Source organism: Macaca nemestrina, chromosome 1, assembly GCF_043159975.1.
Source record: "Macaca nemestrina isolate mMacNem1 chromosome 1, mMacNem.hap1, whole genome shotgun sequence".
NCBI lineage: Eukaryota > Metazoa > Chordata > Mammalia > Primates > Cercopithecidae > Macaca > Macaca nemestrina.
Window position 1 is genome coordinate 147,734,483 of NC_092125.1, and position 18,442 is coordinate 147,752,924.

At 36.5% G+C, this 18,442-nt stretch overlaps 1 protein-coding gene across 21 annotated transcripts in view; it reads left to right on the top strand.

The window, feature by feature from the left end:
* The window catches only part of LOC105482774 (collagen type XXIV alpha 1 chain), a 421,145-nt gene that overhangs the window by 279,779 nt on the left and 122,924 nt on the right, over positions 1–18,442 (top strand). For all 21 annotated transcript variants that reach the window (XR_011617622.1, XR_011617589.1, XM_071087115.1 and 18 more), the window contains 4 exons: positions 5–58; positions 623–676; positions 1,996–2,049; positions 2,209–2,316. Coding sequence is in view for 19 of the 21 variants with exons in the window: in XM_071087115.1 (XP_070943216.1) it covers positions 5–58; positions 623–676; positions 1,996–2,049; positions 2,209–2,316 (270 nt within the window). In the remaining 2 variants the exon portion in view is untranslated. The remainder of the gene's footprint in view (positions 1–4; positions 59–622; positions 677–1,995; positions 2,050–2,208; positions 2,317–18,442) is intronic.

Genomic DNA, 18,442 nt, shown 5'->3' on the forward strand with positions numbered 1-18,442 from the left:
GTAGGGACCTCCAGGCATTGAGGGAGAGTCTGGTCTGCAAGGTGAACCAGGTGCAAAGGTAACCTTCTAAAAAATAGTGGAGAGTCTCTAAACTTTCATCATTGAATCCCCTATACTTGCTACCATTGAATCCCCTACATTTGCCAACTTGAAAGAAGGTGGAAGCCCCCAGAGAAAAATTTGGAACTCCTATTCCTTATGACAGCAGTCCCCAACCTATTTGTCTGGCACCAGGGACCAGTTTCATGGAAGAGAGTTTTTCCACAGATGGAAGTGGAGCAGGGGATGGTTTCAGGATGAAACTGTCCCACCTTAGATCATCAGGCATTAGATTCTCATAAAGATTGTGCAACCCAGATCCCTCAAATGCACAGTTCACAATAGAGTTCATGCTTCTGTGAGAATCTAATGCTGCCACTGATCTGTCAGGAGGTGGAGCTCAGACAGTAATGCTGTGTCACCAGCTGTTCACCTCCTGTTGTGCGGCGCAGTTCCTAACAGGCCTTGGACAGGTGCCCTCTATGGCCCAGGCGTTGGGGAACCGTGCCTTATGACATGCCCTCCATAATTAGCCATGCAGTCTTAGTAGAAAAGAGTTTAATCTTTCCCTTTGTTTCCTCAGGGAGATGTTGGACCTGCAGGAAGTGTTGGAGAACCTGGGGAACCAGGTTTGCGAGTGAGTGCCCACTGGAAACTCTTTTAATACACTAACCCCCTTCTTTCAGAGACTCAAAACTTATTAGTCTAAACACTCAAAAAATAGGATAATAAACCTTTCTGATACATTATAGAAAATGTTTGGTTTTATTTCATAATTTCAAAAGCTGCGTGTCAAATTTTGTCCCTATTCTAATTTAGTAGTATTTAGAGTCTTAACCTCGTATGTCCTTTTCTCAAAATCAGGTATACTTTGTAGAACCCTTACCAAAAACGTGGAGTCACTGTGATTGTCACTAACGTCAGCATTAAGAAGAAATTCACAAGTACCAGTGATCAACTCTCAGAATAGTTCATGACCTAACAAGACAGATAAAAGATTGAAATCTAATTTATAGATTTAATTTGCTCTAAAAAAATCAAACCTATGATCATGCAGGGTTAACAAGATGCAAGGCCATAATTGCAAATTGTTGCAGTTAGATAGCTTTGAGAAGTTATCCTAATATAGATAGCCTTTATTCTGAGCTGTGGTAAGGAGTTGTTTCCTAAGATAATAGTGCCCAAGATAATTTTAAGAGACATTTGTTCACTAAAAGGCAAAGTAGGGAGATATATTTTGTATCTGGCTTCTTTCTTTTTACATTCCCTTTTTTGTGTGGAGTGGGGTGAATGAGAAGTGAGGATAATAGAAATGTCAGTGATAGAAAAGATGGAGCAACGATAAAGATGCACTAATTAATTTACTTTTAAATAATTTCAGTATCAAGAAAGCCAGTCCTACTTTAATAGCTTTGTAAAGTATGGCTCTACATTTCTGCAAGTTCCATATCTAAAAGACAACTAAGTAATGTACCAGAGCCTTAATCTTTACCTCTCTATTGAAAGGGAGAAAATGTGGAAACTCTAAAAATCTGGTAGAGTGGTCATAACTGAATCAAATTATATTAACCCATGTAAATTCAATATAGCAAAGCACTATAATTTTATGAGATGCAGTATTTACATTTCTTGAACTCAAAAACACAAGTCTAGCTGTATAAAATTCTAGAGCTACCAAATGGATGTATATTACTTTAATTATCTAAAATTTACTAATATTCTGGGATCATCTTATATTTGAATTTATGACACTCTGAATCATGAAAGCATCTTCAGAGCTATTCAAGGCAAATTAAATCATGCTCATTATACTGTCAAATCCTCTTTAGAGATAAAGTAATAGAAATAAGTGAACACAAATTTGTTATTTTCCATATATGCTGTGGGCTAAAAATAAAATAAGATAAATGATATAGCAAAAAAAAATTCAATCGCACTGTTTCTGCTACAAAATAGGGTGAACCAGGAGCTCCTGGAGAAGAAGGTCTCCAAGGAAAAGATGGGTTAAAGGTAAATTATACTTTTAACATTATATATAAAATAGATGCTTTGTAAAATCTTTAAAATATTAGACATCATTATTTTTGTGTGGCAAACAAAAACCTGCTTTTTGTTGGCATAATTATTTCACTGTATTCTTTTATAAAAAAGTTTTTTATTGCATTACAGGGAGCTTCAGGAGGAAGGGGACTTCCTGGAGAGGATGGAGAAAAAGGAGACATGGGCTTACCAGGAATTATAGGGCCCTTGGGTAGATCAGGCCAAATGGGCCTTCCGGTAAGTACTGCTGGGTTCACTTTCAAATACTAAGTGAATTCACTGCCTGTATGTGTACACATGCACACACCTACACATGCTCTGACCTCCTTATATATCCAGTGGGTAATTGTATATGTGGAACTGTGGCTTGAGAGAAGGACAAGTCAAGAACTGATTATCAGTCCTCCTAAGATCCAAAGAGGAAAGATGCTTTGCCCATAAGCCATGTAACTTCTGTCATAAGGCATTTATAAAGGAATGTAATGTTTTATGTTGTCTTGAACTTAGTTTGATTAAATATTTTGGATCTATATTCCTATAATGGACATTATTGTTATAGAGTAATATCCCAGCTCCAGGATGAAACAAGAAATTCTTTGCAACCATTTGTTATTACTTATTTGTTATAATAAATTTTGTTATTACTTCAAGGGAAGTTCTAAACATCATATTGAACAAATTATCTCACCTCAAGACAAATGGAAGATGTGAACAAATAATAAGAATAATGGTCAGTCCTGTAATCCCAGCACTTTGGGAAGGCAAAGTGGGTGGATCACCTGAGGTTAGGAGTAATAGACCAGCCTGGCCAACATGGTGAAACCCCTTCTCCACTAAAAATACAAAAATTAGATGGACGCCACGGTGCATGCTTGTAATTCCAGCTACTCGGGAGGCTGAGGCAGGAGAATCGCTTGAACCCGGGAGGCGGAGGTTACAATGAGCCAAGATCATGTCACTGCACTCCAACCTGGGAGACAGAGGAAGATTCCATCTAAAAAAAGAGAGAGAGAGAGCGAATAGCATCCTTTTTGCTTAAATGCTTAATTTATATTTATTATAGTCTTCCATATTATAGCCTATCTGGTCATTCTATTGTTTCATTTTACTGTTCCCTTTTTCTTGTCTCATATCTTTAAACATGGGTTCTCCTCAGAGTTATTGTCTTTACTTCTCTAAATGTTCTTGCCTTCAGAGGTATTCTCCTATCTTGGGAGTCATCCCTTTTGACCCTACCAGAAAATGGTTTCTCTTTCTTCTGTACTCTGGCAGTTTTATTCTGCCTTTTAAAGATTGCAACATTTAAGCATGTGGGTCTCTTCCCCAAGAGAAAGCATAGCTCTTCAAAACCAGATGCTCTGTCTTTACTCCTTCCCATAAACCACAGTGCTTCTGTGCTCCAGTATTTCCACATGGGAGCTCAGTAAAGACTGAGGAACTAATTATGAGTAAACTGATCATGCAGGCAGACTGGAAGACAAAGTAATGGTTTACAGAGTTTATAATTTTCAACTTTTTTTCTGTCCTTCTCTTTTCCTCTGGTTTCTAACCTGCAGATCATTGAATGGGCCCTGCCCCAATCAGTTCAGTTAGGTTTGCAGGACTAAGAGGAAAGCTCTATCTGGAAGAAAACAACAAATATCATAAATGAAACACAAGCTAGCTGTCTCACCATTCATTTTTATCAATGACTATAATTCCTTTAGCAGCAATTAAAATAATATTATAGTACATCTACCCCCAAATAATGGCATATTTCAAAATAACATTTGACGAATGAAGATAAACCGGAAGTATCAGATATTTTTGAGCACTGGCAAATGGCAACATTTTTCTCTTCAGTTTTACAATAGTAATAAAGTGCCCATTTCTTCTCTGTCCTGCTCTCAGTCCTGAAGAACTGTGATGGGTGTTCCACCACAGCAAATACAAAGTACTTAGGAATCCCCAAAATTATTTATTTGTTTATTTATTTATGAGATGGAGTCTCACTCTGTCACCCAGGCTGGAGTTCAATGGCACAATCTAGGCTCACTGCAACCTCCGCCTCCCGGGTTCAAGAGATTCTCTTACGTCTGCCTCCAGATTAGCTGAGACTACAGGCATGCACCACCATGACGGGCTAATTTTTATATTTTTAGTAGAGACGGGGTTTTACCATGTGGGTCAGGCTGGTCTTAAACTCCTGACCTCAACTGATCCACCAGCCTCGGCCTCCCAAAGTGCTGGGAATACAGGTGTGAGCCACCGCACCCAGCCCCCAAAATTATCTTAGACATCATTAGTCCAAACGTTAAACAATATAATTTCACTTATATACTGTCATAGAATCCTCACAATAACCTATAGATGTTATTATTTCCTATTTTACAACTGGGAAAAAAACTTAGAAAAAGCTAAGAGATTTGTACAAGGTAATATAGCAGATGGCACTGCTTTATTTATTTACTAAAGAATAAAGAAATCACTAAAGAAATTATTAATAAAGAATCTTTTCCTTTAGACAGAGTCTCACTCTGTCACCCAGAAGTTCAGTGGCACGATTTTGGCTCACTTCAACCTCTCCCTCCCGGGTTCAAGCAATTCTCCTGCCTCAATCTCCCGAGTAGCTGGGAGTACAAGCACCCACCACCATGCCCACCTAATTTTTGTATTTTTATAAGAAACGGAGTTTCACCATGTTGACCAGGCTGGTCTCAAACTCCTGAACTCAAGTGATCCTCCCACTTTGGCCTCCCAAAGTGCTAGAGTTACAGGCGTGAGCCGCTACACCCAGCCATTGAAGAACTTTCTTTATTTTCTGGATTTGTGTCTCTAAGCCTTGCTTACCCATAGGTTAACCAGCTTTGGCCCCATATTTTTCCTCTCTAGAGTTCTTAATAATTTTCATATTTGTTAAAGGACTCATCCCTCTTCCATTAGCATCACGCCTGTACCCACAGAGAAGCCAAGTAACAAATGCCAAGAAAGTGTGATTATCTTCCTGATAATTCTTGTCAAATTTGTTTTTAGGTTGGAAAAGCCATCAACAGTTATTCATATTTTAGCATGTATTTTTAAAAACTCAACTAGCATAGTTCTCTAGCAGAATCCTAAGTGTTTGTAGGGAGGGGAAAAACAGAATTAAGAAAAGGGAAGGTCTAAACATATACCATAGAATAACACAGCAAGGAATCCCAAAGAGGAATGATATAGTATGACAGTTAGTGACGAGTAGAGCAGAGATGGAAAAGGTACTCAAAACAAGTCATGGAAAAATGATAAACACAGATTTCATCTGCTTCATAATTTTTCCCAGGAAAAATCATGCCTAGTACACATCTTTGGTGCCTTTTTTTAGTAACACCACATGTGTGTTTTTTTATTCTTTTTGTTGTTCTCCTTGGAATTTTAAATGGCTTTCAGCTTATAAACTCAATAAAAATACCATGGCATATTTTTTCAAAAGAATTTTGCGATCCAAGGAACTATTGCTTAATCAGGCAGCGTAATGCCGGATTTATTTTTGCACTTTAAAAATTCTTCCTTAGGCAGTGTCACAAAGATGCTACCTTGGATTCTTACAAAATAAATAAGAAAGAGAGTAAGAGAAAGAAATAAAACTTTTTTTTTCAAGAAAAGAAAAGATCTCCTTACTTCCTAGAAGATTGAAGAATGAGATCTGGATTGAAAAAATAAAGCAAGAGAAGCATCAGTAACGAATTCCAAATCCAGGAGTTAGATTTCTTTAAACAGAAAAAAAAAATTGTATATTTTACGCTTGAATCTTGTGCTAAAATGTTCAGTTGCCTAAATGCATAACTCTGCATGAGAAAAGAATTGGGAAGCATCTGAAAAGAAGCATCTGAAAAGAAACATCTGCCAGACTTATGGTCTGTTATCTATGCTAAAAAATCTACCACTGTGTTATCTAAGATCTGAGCAGACATGCAACTATCAACTCCAAAGTTGGGTGTATTAAAATGAAATTGTCCTGTTTCATATGTTTAGGAGAAAATTTGGTTGGATTTATTGAAATGTGGTTTTTACTACCTGTTTAAGGTGGTATGATAATAGGTAGAGGTGAATATCTTAAGGGAAGATAAAATGAAATAAAGTGACCTTCTCAAATAAGTTTTTTAAATAAGATCTTAAAAGTGAAGTCATAAAGATGAGAAGAATATCAATAGTTAGAAAAGAACGATAAAGGAGAATGGCTTAAACCCAGGAGGCGGAGCTTGCAGTGAGCTGAGATCTGGCCACTGCACTCCAGCCTGGGCGACAGAGCCAGACTCCATCTCAAAAAAAAAAAAAAAAGAAAAGAACGATAAGATATACGTGTTTCTTGATTCTAACAGTTTCCTTGGAAACAATCAGTTGGGAATTTAGGGTCAATGGCAGTAAGTGGCATTATGGAGTAAATGATTATCTAAATCTTTATCTTCAGAATGGTTTCTGTGACTCTGGTGTTAGGCTTGTTTATTCTGAACAGTTTCATCATAAAGCAACACAAATAGCAAGCCCTGCACTGACCACTGTGTCCCTGATCTCCCACTAAAGAGCTGTACATTGTTGAGTGAGTCATTCTTTAATTTATATGTTCACACATGACACAAAATAAAGGGGTTGGAGCTATGCAGAACTTCCCAAGATGGTTGTGTCAGGAGGGATACTAAGTTAGCAGGGCCCCATTTTTTTCTATTCCTGTATCTATCAGGAAAGATCCTTGTATGTTTTTTTAACATAGATTTTTAACATAGATTTTCTAGGAAGTAAAGGTTCTAAGGCTTTAAAAAATGCATGGTCTTAGATTTTCTAAACTTTTATTCAGCCTTACAGACTGTGATTCTATAAAATATTTTTGTTCATTTATGAATTCAGTGAGGTTTTTGAGTAGCTTCTGTAAGCCAAGAACTCTACTAAACATTAGGGATACAGTGGGGAACAAGACTACCAAGTTTCCTGATCCTCAAATGTTATAATCTGATGAAGAAGACTGACAGATTAAAAGATCACTGCAGACTGTGATAATACAATAATGGAAATAAACATAGTAATGAAAGAGAATAACTGATGATGGGTAGAAAAGTCAACTAGTTAAAGATAGAGAACATATTTCAGCTAGGGTAGTGAGAGAAGGCTTCTCTGAATAGGGGACAGTTATATTGAGACATGAAGAATAAAAAGGAACCCATCATGCAAAGAACTGTGGGAAGATCCTTCAAGACAGATGAAGAAGCAAGGGCCGAGATATAGAGGTGAGAATGAGCTAAGTATTTTTAGGAAACTGAAAGGAAGCTATTACAGCTGCAGCATAATAAATAGTGAAAAGTTGTTTGAGATGAGCTTGAAGAAATAGGTAGGAAGTAGATCATGAAGGACTTTTTAAGCTATGATAAGAAATTCGGGTTTTATTCAAAGTGTGGTTAGTGTTATTGGCTATCTCAAGAAATGAAACAAATTACAGGAAAAGAACAAAATAAATTTCATTTAGAAAAGCACATCATATGCCAAGACAATTCAATGAGAGAAAGAATGGTCTTTTCACCAAATAGTGCTGGAACAACTGGATAACCACATGCAAAAGAATAAAGTTGAACCCTTTCTTATGCTACAAAAAAAATGAACTCAAAATGAGTCACAGACCTAAATGTAAGAGCTAAAACTGTAAAAGTCTTAGAAGAAAACATAGGAGTATGTCTTCATGATAAATTGGACTTCATTAAAATTAAAAGCTTTTTGGTTCATAGGACACAATCAGGAAAGTAAAATGTCAACCCACATAATGGGAGAAAATATTTGAAAATCATATATGATAAGGGACTCATATCCAGAATGTATTAACAATATGATAATAAGATAATTAACATAAATGAAAAATGGACAGACTTAAATATCTCCAAAGAAGATATACAAATGGCTAATAAGTACATGAAAAGATGCTCAATATCATTACAAATATCAGGAAAATGCAAATAAAAACCACAGTGAGATACCACTTCATACCTACTAGGATGGTTAGTGTTAATGAGGATATAGAGAAATTGGAACCATTATATATTGCTGATGAGATATAAAATCTGCAGTTTCTTTGTAAACCACTTTGTCAGTTCTGCAAAATGTTAAACGTGAACTTAACATATGACCCAGCAATTCCACTTCTAGGTATATATGTCCAAGAGAATTGCGTTTAAACAAAAACTTGTACATGAATTTTCACAGCACATGATTCTCAAGAGCCAAAAAGTAGAAACAACCCAAATGGGCATCACCTGATGAATTAATAAATAACATGTGAAATATTGTTTGACAATAAAAAGAAATGGTGTACTAGTACATGGTACATAGATGAACCTTGAAAACATTATGCTAAATGAAAGAAACAATTCACTAGAAATCACATATTGTACTTTTTTTTTTTTTTTTTTTGAGACAGAGTCTTGCTCTGTCGCCCAGGCCACAGTGCAGTGGCACGATCTCAGCTCACTGCAAGCTCCACCTCCCGGGTTCACACCATTCTCCTGCCTCAGCCTCCAGAGTAGCTGGAACTACAGGTACCCACCACCATGCCCGGATAATTTTTTGTATTTTTAGTAGAGACCAGGTTTCACCGTGTTAGCCAGGTTGGTCTCGATCTCTCTGCCTCCCAAAGAGCTGGGATTACAGGTGTGAGCCACTGCACCCAGCCCACATATTGTACTTTTATAGGAAATATCATAAATAGGCAAATCTATACATACAGAAAGTGGATTAGTGGTTGCCTAGGGCTAGAGGGGTTAGAAAGAAATGGGGAGTGACTTCTTATGATAATGAGATTTTGGGGGGGAGTGAGGAAAATGTTCTAAAATTGATTTTGGTGATGGTTGTTCAACTATGTGAATATACTAAAAATCGTCAAATTGTACACATTAAATGGGCACATAATTCATATACATGATATGTGGATATCATGTATGAATATATACATATCGTGACTGCCACATATGTAAATGTGAATTATTCCTCAATAAGTCTGTTTTAAAAAATAGATTTGATGTGATACTTCTGAGATAAAACAGCTACTTTCGCAAAGTCTAAAATAGGGAATCCCAACTGGTTCCTCTATTTTATTAGTAAGCAACATCAAGCTGACTATTCTCAATCAACATGACATAGATAAATGACATATATAAATTGTATAAAATAGCATTTTTAAAAAGATGGGGTCTTCCTATGTTGCCCAGGCTAGACGTAAACTCCTGGGCCCAAGGAATTCTCCTGCCTCAGCCTCCCAGATAGCTGGGACTGTAGGCACACATCAAAAAAATAGCATTCTTCTTTCTGTAATTATTGAATAAATCCATTTTAGCATGCACATTGTAAAACAAAAGTTGCTATTTTTCCTATATGCCCTGGAAACCTCTGGATACACAAATGGGTTGCAGTGGGCAATGTTAATTTTTAAAAGCCAACATTTTGGAGCAAAATATTATTTACACATTTCAGGAAAAGCACTAAAATAAACTAGCCTACTAGCAGTGGAAATTTACACTTCCTCCTAAAAAAATAAAACAACAACATATCCTTGAAGAGAAAAATACTGAACAAATAACCAGGGGGTTCTTTCTGATTATAACAACAAGAAAATACCATATAGAAAAAGGCAACCCCTTTTCTCATACATAATGGGTTTTTTAAATATGTGCAGAAGTTTACTGTGCAAAAATTTCCTAATAGATTCATATGTTCTGTTCCCTAGAAGCTGAAAAGTATTATTAAAATCTCTCACTATACTTTGCCTTTTACTCACAAACCTTGGTTTTACTTTCGACATTTAATGCATGTTCTTTAAAATGTTATTTTCTTACAAGTGAATACGTAATAGACTAACTTACTGTCTGATTAGGGCTAATTATTTTCAACTTTGGGCATACATTCTGTCACTCATTTATTGATTCATTAAATATTTATTAAGCCAGACACAGTTATAAATGTTAATGTTACAGCAGTGAACAAAACAGACAAGGTTCATGCTGTCATGAAATTTATAGGAATTTGTATTCTAATGTGGGAAGACAATTTGAACATGAGTGATAATTCTGGTAGTGATAAGTGCTGTGAAGGAAATAAAGATTGAGTGCAGTGATTCATGCCTATAAACCCGGCACTTTGGGAGGCTGAGATGGGAGGATCACTTGAGCCCTGGAGTTCAAGACCAGCCTGGGCAACATAAAGAAACCCCCATCTCTACCAAAAAAATTTAAAAGTTTGCTGGGTGTGGTGGCTTACACCTGTGGTCCCAGCTACTTTAGAGGCTGGGGTGGGAGCATCTGCTTGAGATTGCTGGGAGGTCAGGGCTGCAGTGAGCCATGATCATGCCACTGCACTCCAGCCTAGTGACAGAGCAAGACCGTCAAAAAGAAAGAAAAGAAAAAAGAAAAAGAAAGAGGAAGGAAGGGAGGGAGGGAGGGAGGGAGGAAGGAAGGAAGGAAGGAAGGAAGGAAGGAAGGAAGGAAGGAAGGAAGGAAGGAAGGAAGGAAGGAAGGAAGGAAAAGGAAAGGAAAGGAAAGGAAGAAAAGAGGGAAGGAGGGAAGGAAGGAAGGAAAAGATAGAAAAGGGAAAGAAGGGAAGAGAAGGAGGGAGGGAAGAAAGGAAGGGAAGGAAGGAGGGAAGAAGGGAAGGGAAGGAGGGAGGGAGAGAGGGAGTGAGAGGGGGGAGGGAGGAAGAGAGGGAGGGAGGGAGGAAAGGAAGGAAGGAAGGAAGGAGGGAGGGAAGGAAGGAAGGAAGGAAGGGAGAAAATATGTTATTGGGATGTGGAGTGACTAGGTAAAGGGGTTACCTATTTGGCATGATCACAGAAGTACTACCTGAGGCTGCATTGAGACAGGCACCTAAGCATAGAGAAAGCCACCTATGTGATTATCTGAGGAAAAGAGATTTCTAAATAGAGGGAATATCTAATGCAAAGGCCCTAAGGCAGAAGGGGTCTTGATCTATTTTTTAAAAAAGGAAAGAAAAAAATGGGAAAGAGCCCTGTGTCTAGATTATAGTAAATAATTGGAAAACATGATGTCAGAGAAATGGTAGGAGTCAGATCATAGAGTATTATAGACCATGATAGGAGGTTTAGTGATTATTCTCATTGCAATGGACAGTCATGTGGAAGGTTTTGAACAGAGAGAAGGGTATGATTAAAATTGTTAGTGATTATGTGGGCTATTGTGAAGAAGTGGACTATGGGGTTAAAAGTAGACCAAACCACTTATAAAACTTTGGCAGTAGTCTAGATGAAAAATGATGGTGGCTTGGATTGAGAAAACACAGCGATAGTGAATAATGATCAGATTCAAAACATATTTTAGAGGCATAGCTGACTGAATTTGCTCCTGGTTTAGATGTTGAGAAGATGGGATAAAGTAATAAATAATAAACCCTAGATTTTAGCCTGAGCAACTGAATGGATGATCATGCCATTAAATGTGTAACAGAGCAACAAATTTGTACTTAGAGATATGCAAATATGTAATTAATTTATTTCTGGCTCATCTGCTTTTTCTCACAAGCTGCTACTTACTGATTAGTGGAATGCAGTGGGGTTGGGGGGACAGATGGCAGCAGGCAAAGAGAAAATTTAAAATCCGATTCAGTTGAATGCTTAAACTTAATCTAATCATATAAAGTAGTAATTTCTTCAGGTGCTCAGACTTGAGTCCTTGACCTCTCTCTTTTACTCCTTTCCAACATTGAGTCTATGTGTCTTGTGATGGCAAGGATGAGGATGCCTTGGATATTGATGCAGTTGTTATTCATGCTAATTGGGACAGGGTAATCTTCCCTCACTGCCTATCCTGATGGTTTCTGGTGATGATGTTTGTGTCTAGTAATTTTCTTTCTTTCTTTTTTTTTTTTTTTTTTTGGAGAAGAGGATTCCCTTGCTGAACTGGTCTCACATCAGGTCCCACTAATTTCTATAGATGTCTCTGAGGTCTGCTGTGGTCCTTATTCAGTACTAGCCAAGGAAACCTGCTCTTCAGCCCTTATTGTAGAGCTATATATTCCTAGAGTAGTGATCACTCTGTTCCTGCCACGAACTTCCCAGCTGTTTCTGAGTTGCCATCTACATCATATAGGAATCGAAGAGTAGCTCAGGAAAATGTAACCATATGGTCTTCCTCATTTTGACTTTGTTGAGTAACCATATTGATGGGGCTACACACCAGGTGATATCTACAGAAGATACCTTTCCAAATTCCAAATGAGTAGTCGGGAACAAAGATCTCTCTCTGACAAAACTCAGAAAAGGGAAAATATGTCTCTCTCTCCTCCTTTGCCTTCCCACATTCTCCTGGAGCCAAAACAAACAAACAAAACCTCTGTGCTTATCTTTACTTCCCCTGTGTTATATTCTCATCCTTCTAACATCTAGTAAAAGCCTTATGGTAATACATGGAAAGTGTCTTTTCTATCACAGGACAGCTTTGTGTGCTAGGTGCTCCAGACTCAACTTGTGAAATGTTAAAAGTTGGAAACAAGGAAAATAGAAAAATATTATTTTAAGGCATTCAGCCTTTGGGCATACAGACACCTGAGGCTGAACAGGCAAAGTCCTCATATTCAAAGAGGCAAGAAAGAAAACCATTTTACTAATTTTCAAATTTTGCCTCATTACAGTGGAGGTGGGGAAGAGTAGGAGGAAAGCAGTTTAGGATTAGCAGGAGGGATTTTGAGACTTTGGCTTTGGGTGCATAAAGTTTAAGACACCAAATAGAAATGCAAAGAGCTATCATTAGGTAGGGTAATCAGAAGGTCAGTGATGGAGTGAGAACAGGTGATATAATTTAGGAATCATTAGAATACAGATCTCTCAAAACCATACCATTAAATGGAAATTAATCAGTCTGCTCCTGAAAGACATTTGGGTAAACAATGAAATTAAAGCAGAAATCAAGAAATTCTTTGAAACTAATGAAAACCGTGATACAATATACAAAAATCTCTGGGATACAGCTAAAGCAGTGTTAAGAGGAAAGTTTATAGCACTAAATACCTACATTAAAAAGTTAGAAAAATATCTGATTAACAGCATAACATCGCACCTAGAGGAACTAGAAAAACAGGAGCAAAACAACCCAAAAGCTGAAATAACCAAAATCAGAGCTGAACTGAACAAAATGGAGATGAGAATAAAGCATACAAAAGATCAACAAAACCAAAACTTCATTTATTGAAAAACATACAAAAGATCAACAAAACCAAAACTTCATTTATTGAAAGAATAAATAAGATTTACAGACCACTAGCTAGACTAATAAAGAAAAACAGGGAGATGATCCAAATAAACACATTCAGAAATGACAAAGGGGATGTTACCATCAATACCACAGAAATACAAAAAACCTCAGAGACTGTTACGAACACCCCTCTGCACACGAACCAGAAAACCTAGAAGAAATTCATAAATTCCTGGAAACATACATAAATTCCTGGAAACAGACTGAACCAGGAAGAAACTGAAACCCCGAACAGACCAATAATGAGTTCTGAAATTGAATCAGTAATTTAGAAACCTACCAACCAGAAAAAGCCTAGGATCAGATTGACAGCGTTATTCTACCAGAGATATAAAGAAGAGCTGGTACCAATCCTACTGAAACCATTCCAAAAAATTGAGTAGTAGGAATTCCTCCGTTATTCATTATATGAGGCCAGCATCATTCTGCTATACAACAAAAAGAGAAGACTTCAGGTCAATATCCCTGTTGAACATAGATGCAAAAATCTGTAACAAAATACTAGCAAACTGAATTTAGCAGCACATCAAAAAGCTAATCCATCACGATCAAGTAGGCTTTATTCCTGGGATGCAAGATTGGTTCAACATATGCAAATTAACAAATGTGATTCATCACATAAATAGAACTAAAAACAAAAAACATGCAATCATCTCAATAGGTGCAGAAAAAGCTTTCAGTAAAATTCAACATGCCTTCATGTTAACCCTCAACAAACTTGACATTGAAAGTACATACCTCAAAATAATAACTGTCATCTATGACAAAGCTACAGCCAATGTTATACCTAATAGGCAAAAGCTGGAAACATTCCCCTTGAGAGATGGAACTCTCACCACTCCTACTTAATATAGTACTGGAACTCTCAGTCAGAGCAATCAGACAAGAGAAAGAAATAAAAGGCATCCAAATAGGAGAAGAGGAAGTCAAACTCTTTGCAGATTATATGATTCTACACCTAGAAAACCCCATAGTCTCTGCTCAAAGGCTTCTAGATCTGATAAACAACTTCAGCAAAGTTTCAGAATACAAAATCAATGTACAAAAATTAATAGCATTTCTATACACCAATAACATCCCAGCTGAGAAACAAATCAAGAATTTAATGCCACTCATAATAGCCACAAAAAGAATAAAATACCTAGGAATATTTGGGAGGCCAAGGCAGGTGGATCACAAGGTTGAGAGATCAAGACCATCCTGGCCAACATGGTGAAACCCCTTCTCTACTAAAAATACAAAAATTAGCTGAGTGTGATGGTGCACATCTGTAGTCCTAGCTACTCAGGAGGCTGAGGCAGGATAATCGCTTGAACCCAGCGGATGGAGGTTGCAGTGAGCCATGATCGCACCACTGCACTCCAGCCTGGTGACAGAGTGAGACTTTGTCTCAAAAAAAACAAAACAAAACAAAACAAAACAAAAACTAGGAGTGCAGTAACCAGGAAGGTGAAAGATCTCTACAATTAGAATTACAAGAAACTGCTGAAAGAAATCAGAGATAACACAACAAATGTAAAAACATTCTATGCTCATGGATAGGAAGAATCAATATTGTTTAAATGGCCATACTTCTCAAAAGCAATTTAAAGACTCAATGCCAGTCCTATCAGATTACCAAGAACATTTTTCACAGCATTAGCAAAAGCCATTCTGAAATTCTTATGGAACCAAAAAAGAGCCCAAATAGCCAAAGCAATCCTAAGCAAAAAGAATAAGGCTGGAGGCATCCTACTACCTGACTTCAAACTATACTACAAGTAACTAAAACAGCATTGTGCTGGTACAAAAACAGTTACACAGACCAATGAAACAGATTAGAGAACCCAGAAATAAAGCCACACAACTACAACTATCTGATCTTTGACAAAGCTGATAATAACAAGCAATGGGGAAAGTTTACCCTATTCAGTAGATGGTGCTGGGATAACTGGCTAGGCGTATGCAGAAGATTGAAACTGGACCCCTACCTTTTACCATATGCAAAAATCAATTTAAGATGGATTAAATACTGAAATGTAAAACCCAAAACTATAAAAACCTTAGAAGAGAACCTAGGGAATAGTATTCTGGACATCAGCCCTTGCAAAGACTTCATGACAAAGATTCCAAAAGCAATTGCATCAAAAACAAAACTTGACAGGTGAACCTAATTAAACTAAAGAGTTTCTGCACAGCAAAAGAAACTGTCAAAAGAGTAAACAGGCAACCTAAGGACAGGAGAAAATATTTGCAAATTATGCATCCAACAAAGGTCTAATATCCAGAATCTGTAAAGAACTTAAATCAATAAGCAAAAAATGAACAACCCCATTAAAAATGGGTAAAGGACTTGAACATACACTTCTCAAAAGAGACATACATGTGGCCATCAAGTATATGAAAAAATGCTCAATGTCACTAATCATTAGGGAAATGCAAATCAAAACCACAATGAGATACCATCTTATACCAGTCAGAATGGCTGTTATTAAAAAGTCAAAAAATAACAGATGCTGGTGAAGTTTCAGAGAAAAGCGAACATTTATACACAGCTAGTGGGAATGTAAATTAGCTCAGCTACTGTGGAAAATAGTCTGGAGATTTCTCAAAGAACTTAAAAAGTACTACCATTCGACCCAGCAATCCCATTACTGCGTATATACCCAAAGGAATATAAACTGTTCTACCATAAAGATGCATGCACATTTATCTTCAGAGCAGCGCCATTCACAATAGCAAAGACGTGGAATCAACCTAGATCTCCATCAACAGTGGACTGGCTTAAAAAAAAATGTGGTATGTATACATCATGGAATCCTATGCAGCCACAGAAAAAGAACAAGATCATGTCCTTAACAGCAACATGGATGCAGCTAGAGGCCATTATCCTAAGCAAATTAATGTGGGAACAGAAAACCAAATACCACATGTTCTCCATAAGTTGGAGCTAAACCTTGAATACACATGGACACAAAGAAGGGAGCAATTAACATCAGGGCCTGCTTGAGAGTGAAGGGTGGTAGGAGGGTGAGGATTGAAAAACTGCTTATCGGGTATTGTGCTGATTACCTAGGTAACAAAATTATCTGTATACCAAATCCATGTAACACATAATTTACCCACATAACAAACCTGCAAATGTGCCCCTTGAACCTAAAATAAAAGTTAGACAGAAAAAAAAAAAACATAATAACTGTGGTTACAGTGGCATGCATCTGTACTTCCAGTAACTCGAGAGGCTGAGGTGAGTGAATTGCTTGTTCCTAGGAGTTCAAGTCCCGCCTGGGCATCATAGCAAGACAGTGTCTCTAAATACATAAATAAAAGTGATATACAAAAATAGGTTCCATTCTTTTTCACCAGCAACGAGCAGTTAGATATTTTAAAATGCAATTTCCAACACAATTAGCCACAAAATTAAGTATCTAGCAATACATCTAAACAAAATATTTATAAAAATGGTGTGGAAAATTTTTACAATTAAAGAAATTATAATCGTTTATTAAAGAACTAAATAAATTGACAGGTATTTTATATTCACGATAGGAAAACTCAATATTATAAAATTATCAATCTTCTAAATTAGTCAATACATTTAATACAATTTCAGTCAAAATCCTGATGGGATTTTTAATAAAACTTGATTGATAAAAAGTGATTTTAAGATTTGTGTGGAAAACCAAAGGGCCAACATTAAGACAACTTTAAAGGATAAGTTGTGCAGAGGTGGGATGGTTGTGGGGGAGGTGGAAGAGAGAACTTGACCTATCTAATATAACTTATTATTGAAGCTAGAGTAATTAAATTAGTGTCATACTCATTCACAAATAAACAAACAGACCAATGGAAACTGAAGATAACATAGAATCAGATATATTTTGAAACTTGATTTTTGACAAATTGATTATGCACTGCAGATCTATAAGGAAATGAACTATTTAATAAATGTTACTAGTACAATTGGTTATCCAAATGGAAAAAAAAAATACTCTCCCTCACACAAATGCGCACGTGCACGAACACACACAAACACATATCCTGCAAAATTAAATTCCAATTTGATTAAAGGCTTAACTGTTAAAATCAAAATCTTAAAACTCTTGGGAGAACATTTAAGATAATATTTTATGACCTTATAAGGAAAGGGCAAGCAGTAAAGAGTTCTTAAGACAAAACACTAAAAGAAACAGAAAGAAAATATTAATAACTTTGACTGCATTAAAATTGCAAACTTCTGTTAGCCCAAAGTCATAATAAACAAGGTGAGAAAATAAGATACAGGCTGGGAGAAGAGATTTGTGATATATAGAATGAAAAAATACAAGTATGTATAAAAACATATACATGTAACTCAATAAGGACAGCCTTAATGGGCACAAGATAGGAACCAGAAATTCACATATAGATATAGATGTCCGATAACTTTACGAGTAGCTATTCATTTTTCCATAATAACCAATAACATAAATTGAAATGGTAATATCATTCTGCACCCATTTTAAGTCTCATACAATCAAGCATTACAGGAAATATGGAGTAAGTGGAACTTTTAAACATTGCCTTTGAGGATGTAAATTGGCAAAATCACTTTGGAGAACAGTTTGGCAAATATCTGGTATGCTTGAAGATGCATATATCCTAAAACCCAGCAGTTCAATTCCAGGGTACGTACCCTATAAAAACTCTTGACATGAGCACATAGAGACATGTACAGGGTGTTTATTCCAGCATTGTCTGTAATAGCAAAAGAAAACCACCAAAACTTTAGCCAATGGGGAAAAATACTTAAGTTGTGGTTTGATAATAACATGGAATCCTGTAGCAGTTTTTTTTTTAAGTAAATGAATTAAAGACACAGTAATTTCAAAACAAAAATGTGTTAAAAAGAAGTTTCAGGAGAACACATAAAGTATGATACTGCTTTTTTTTAAATTTTTAAAGATGTAAAATAACTACATATTGTTTGGGGATACAAATGGAGTAAAATTATTAAGAAATGTATGGGAACAATAAAATTCAAGACAATGGCTGCACCTGAGTAGGGAAAAAGGGTGATGAGTTTGGAAATTATGTGTTTAAAGTGGAGCTTCAATTATATGTGTGTGTGTGTATATATATGTAGATATATATAT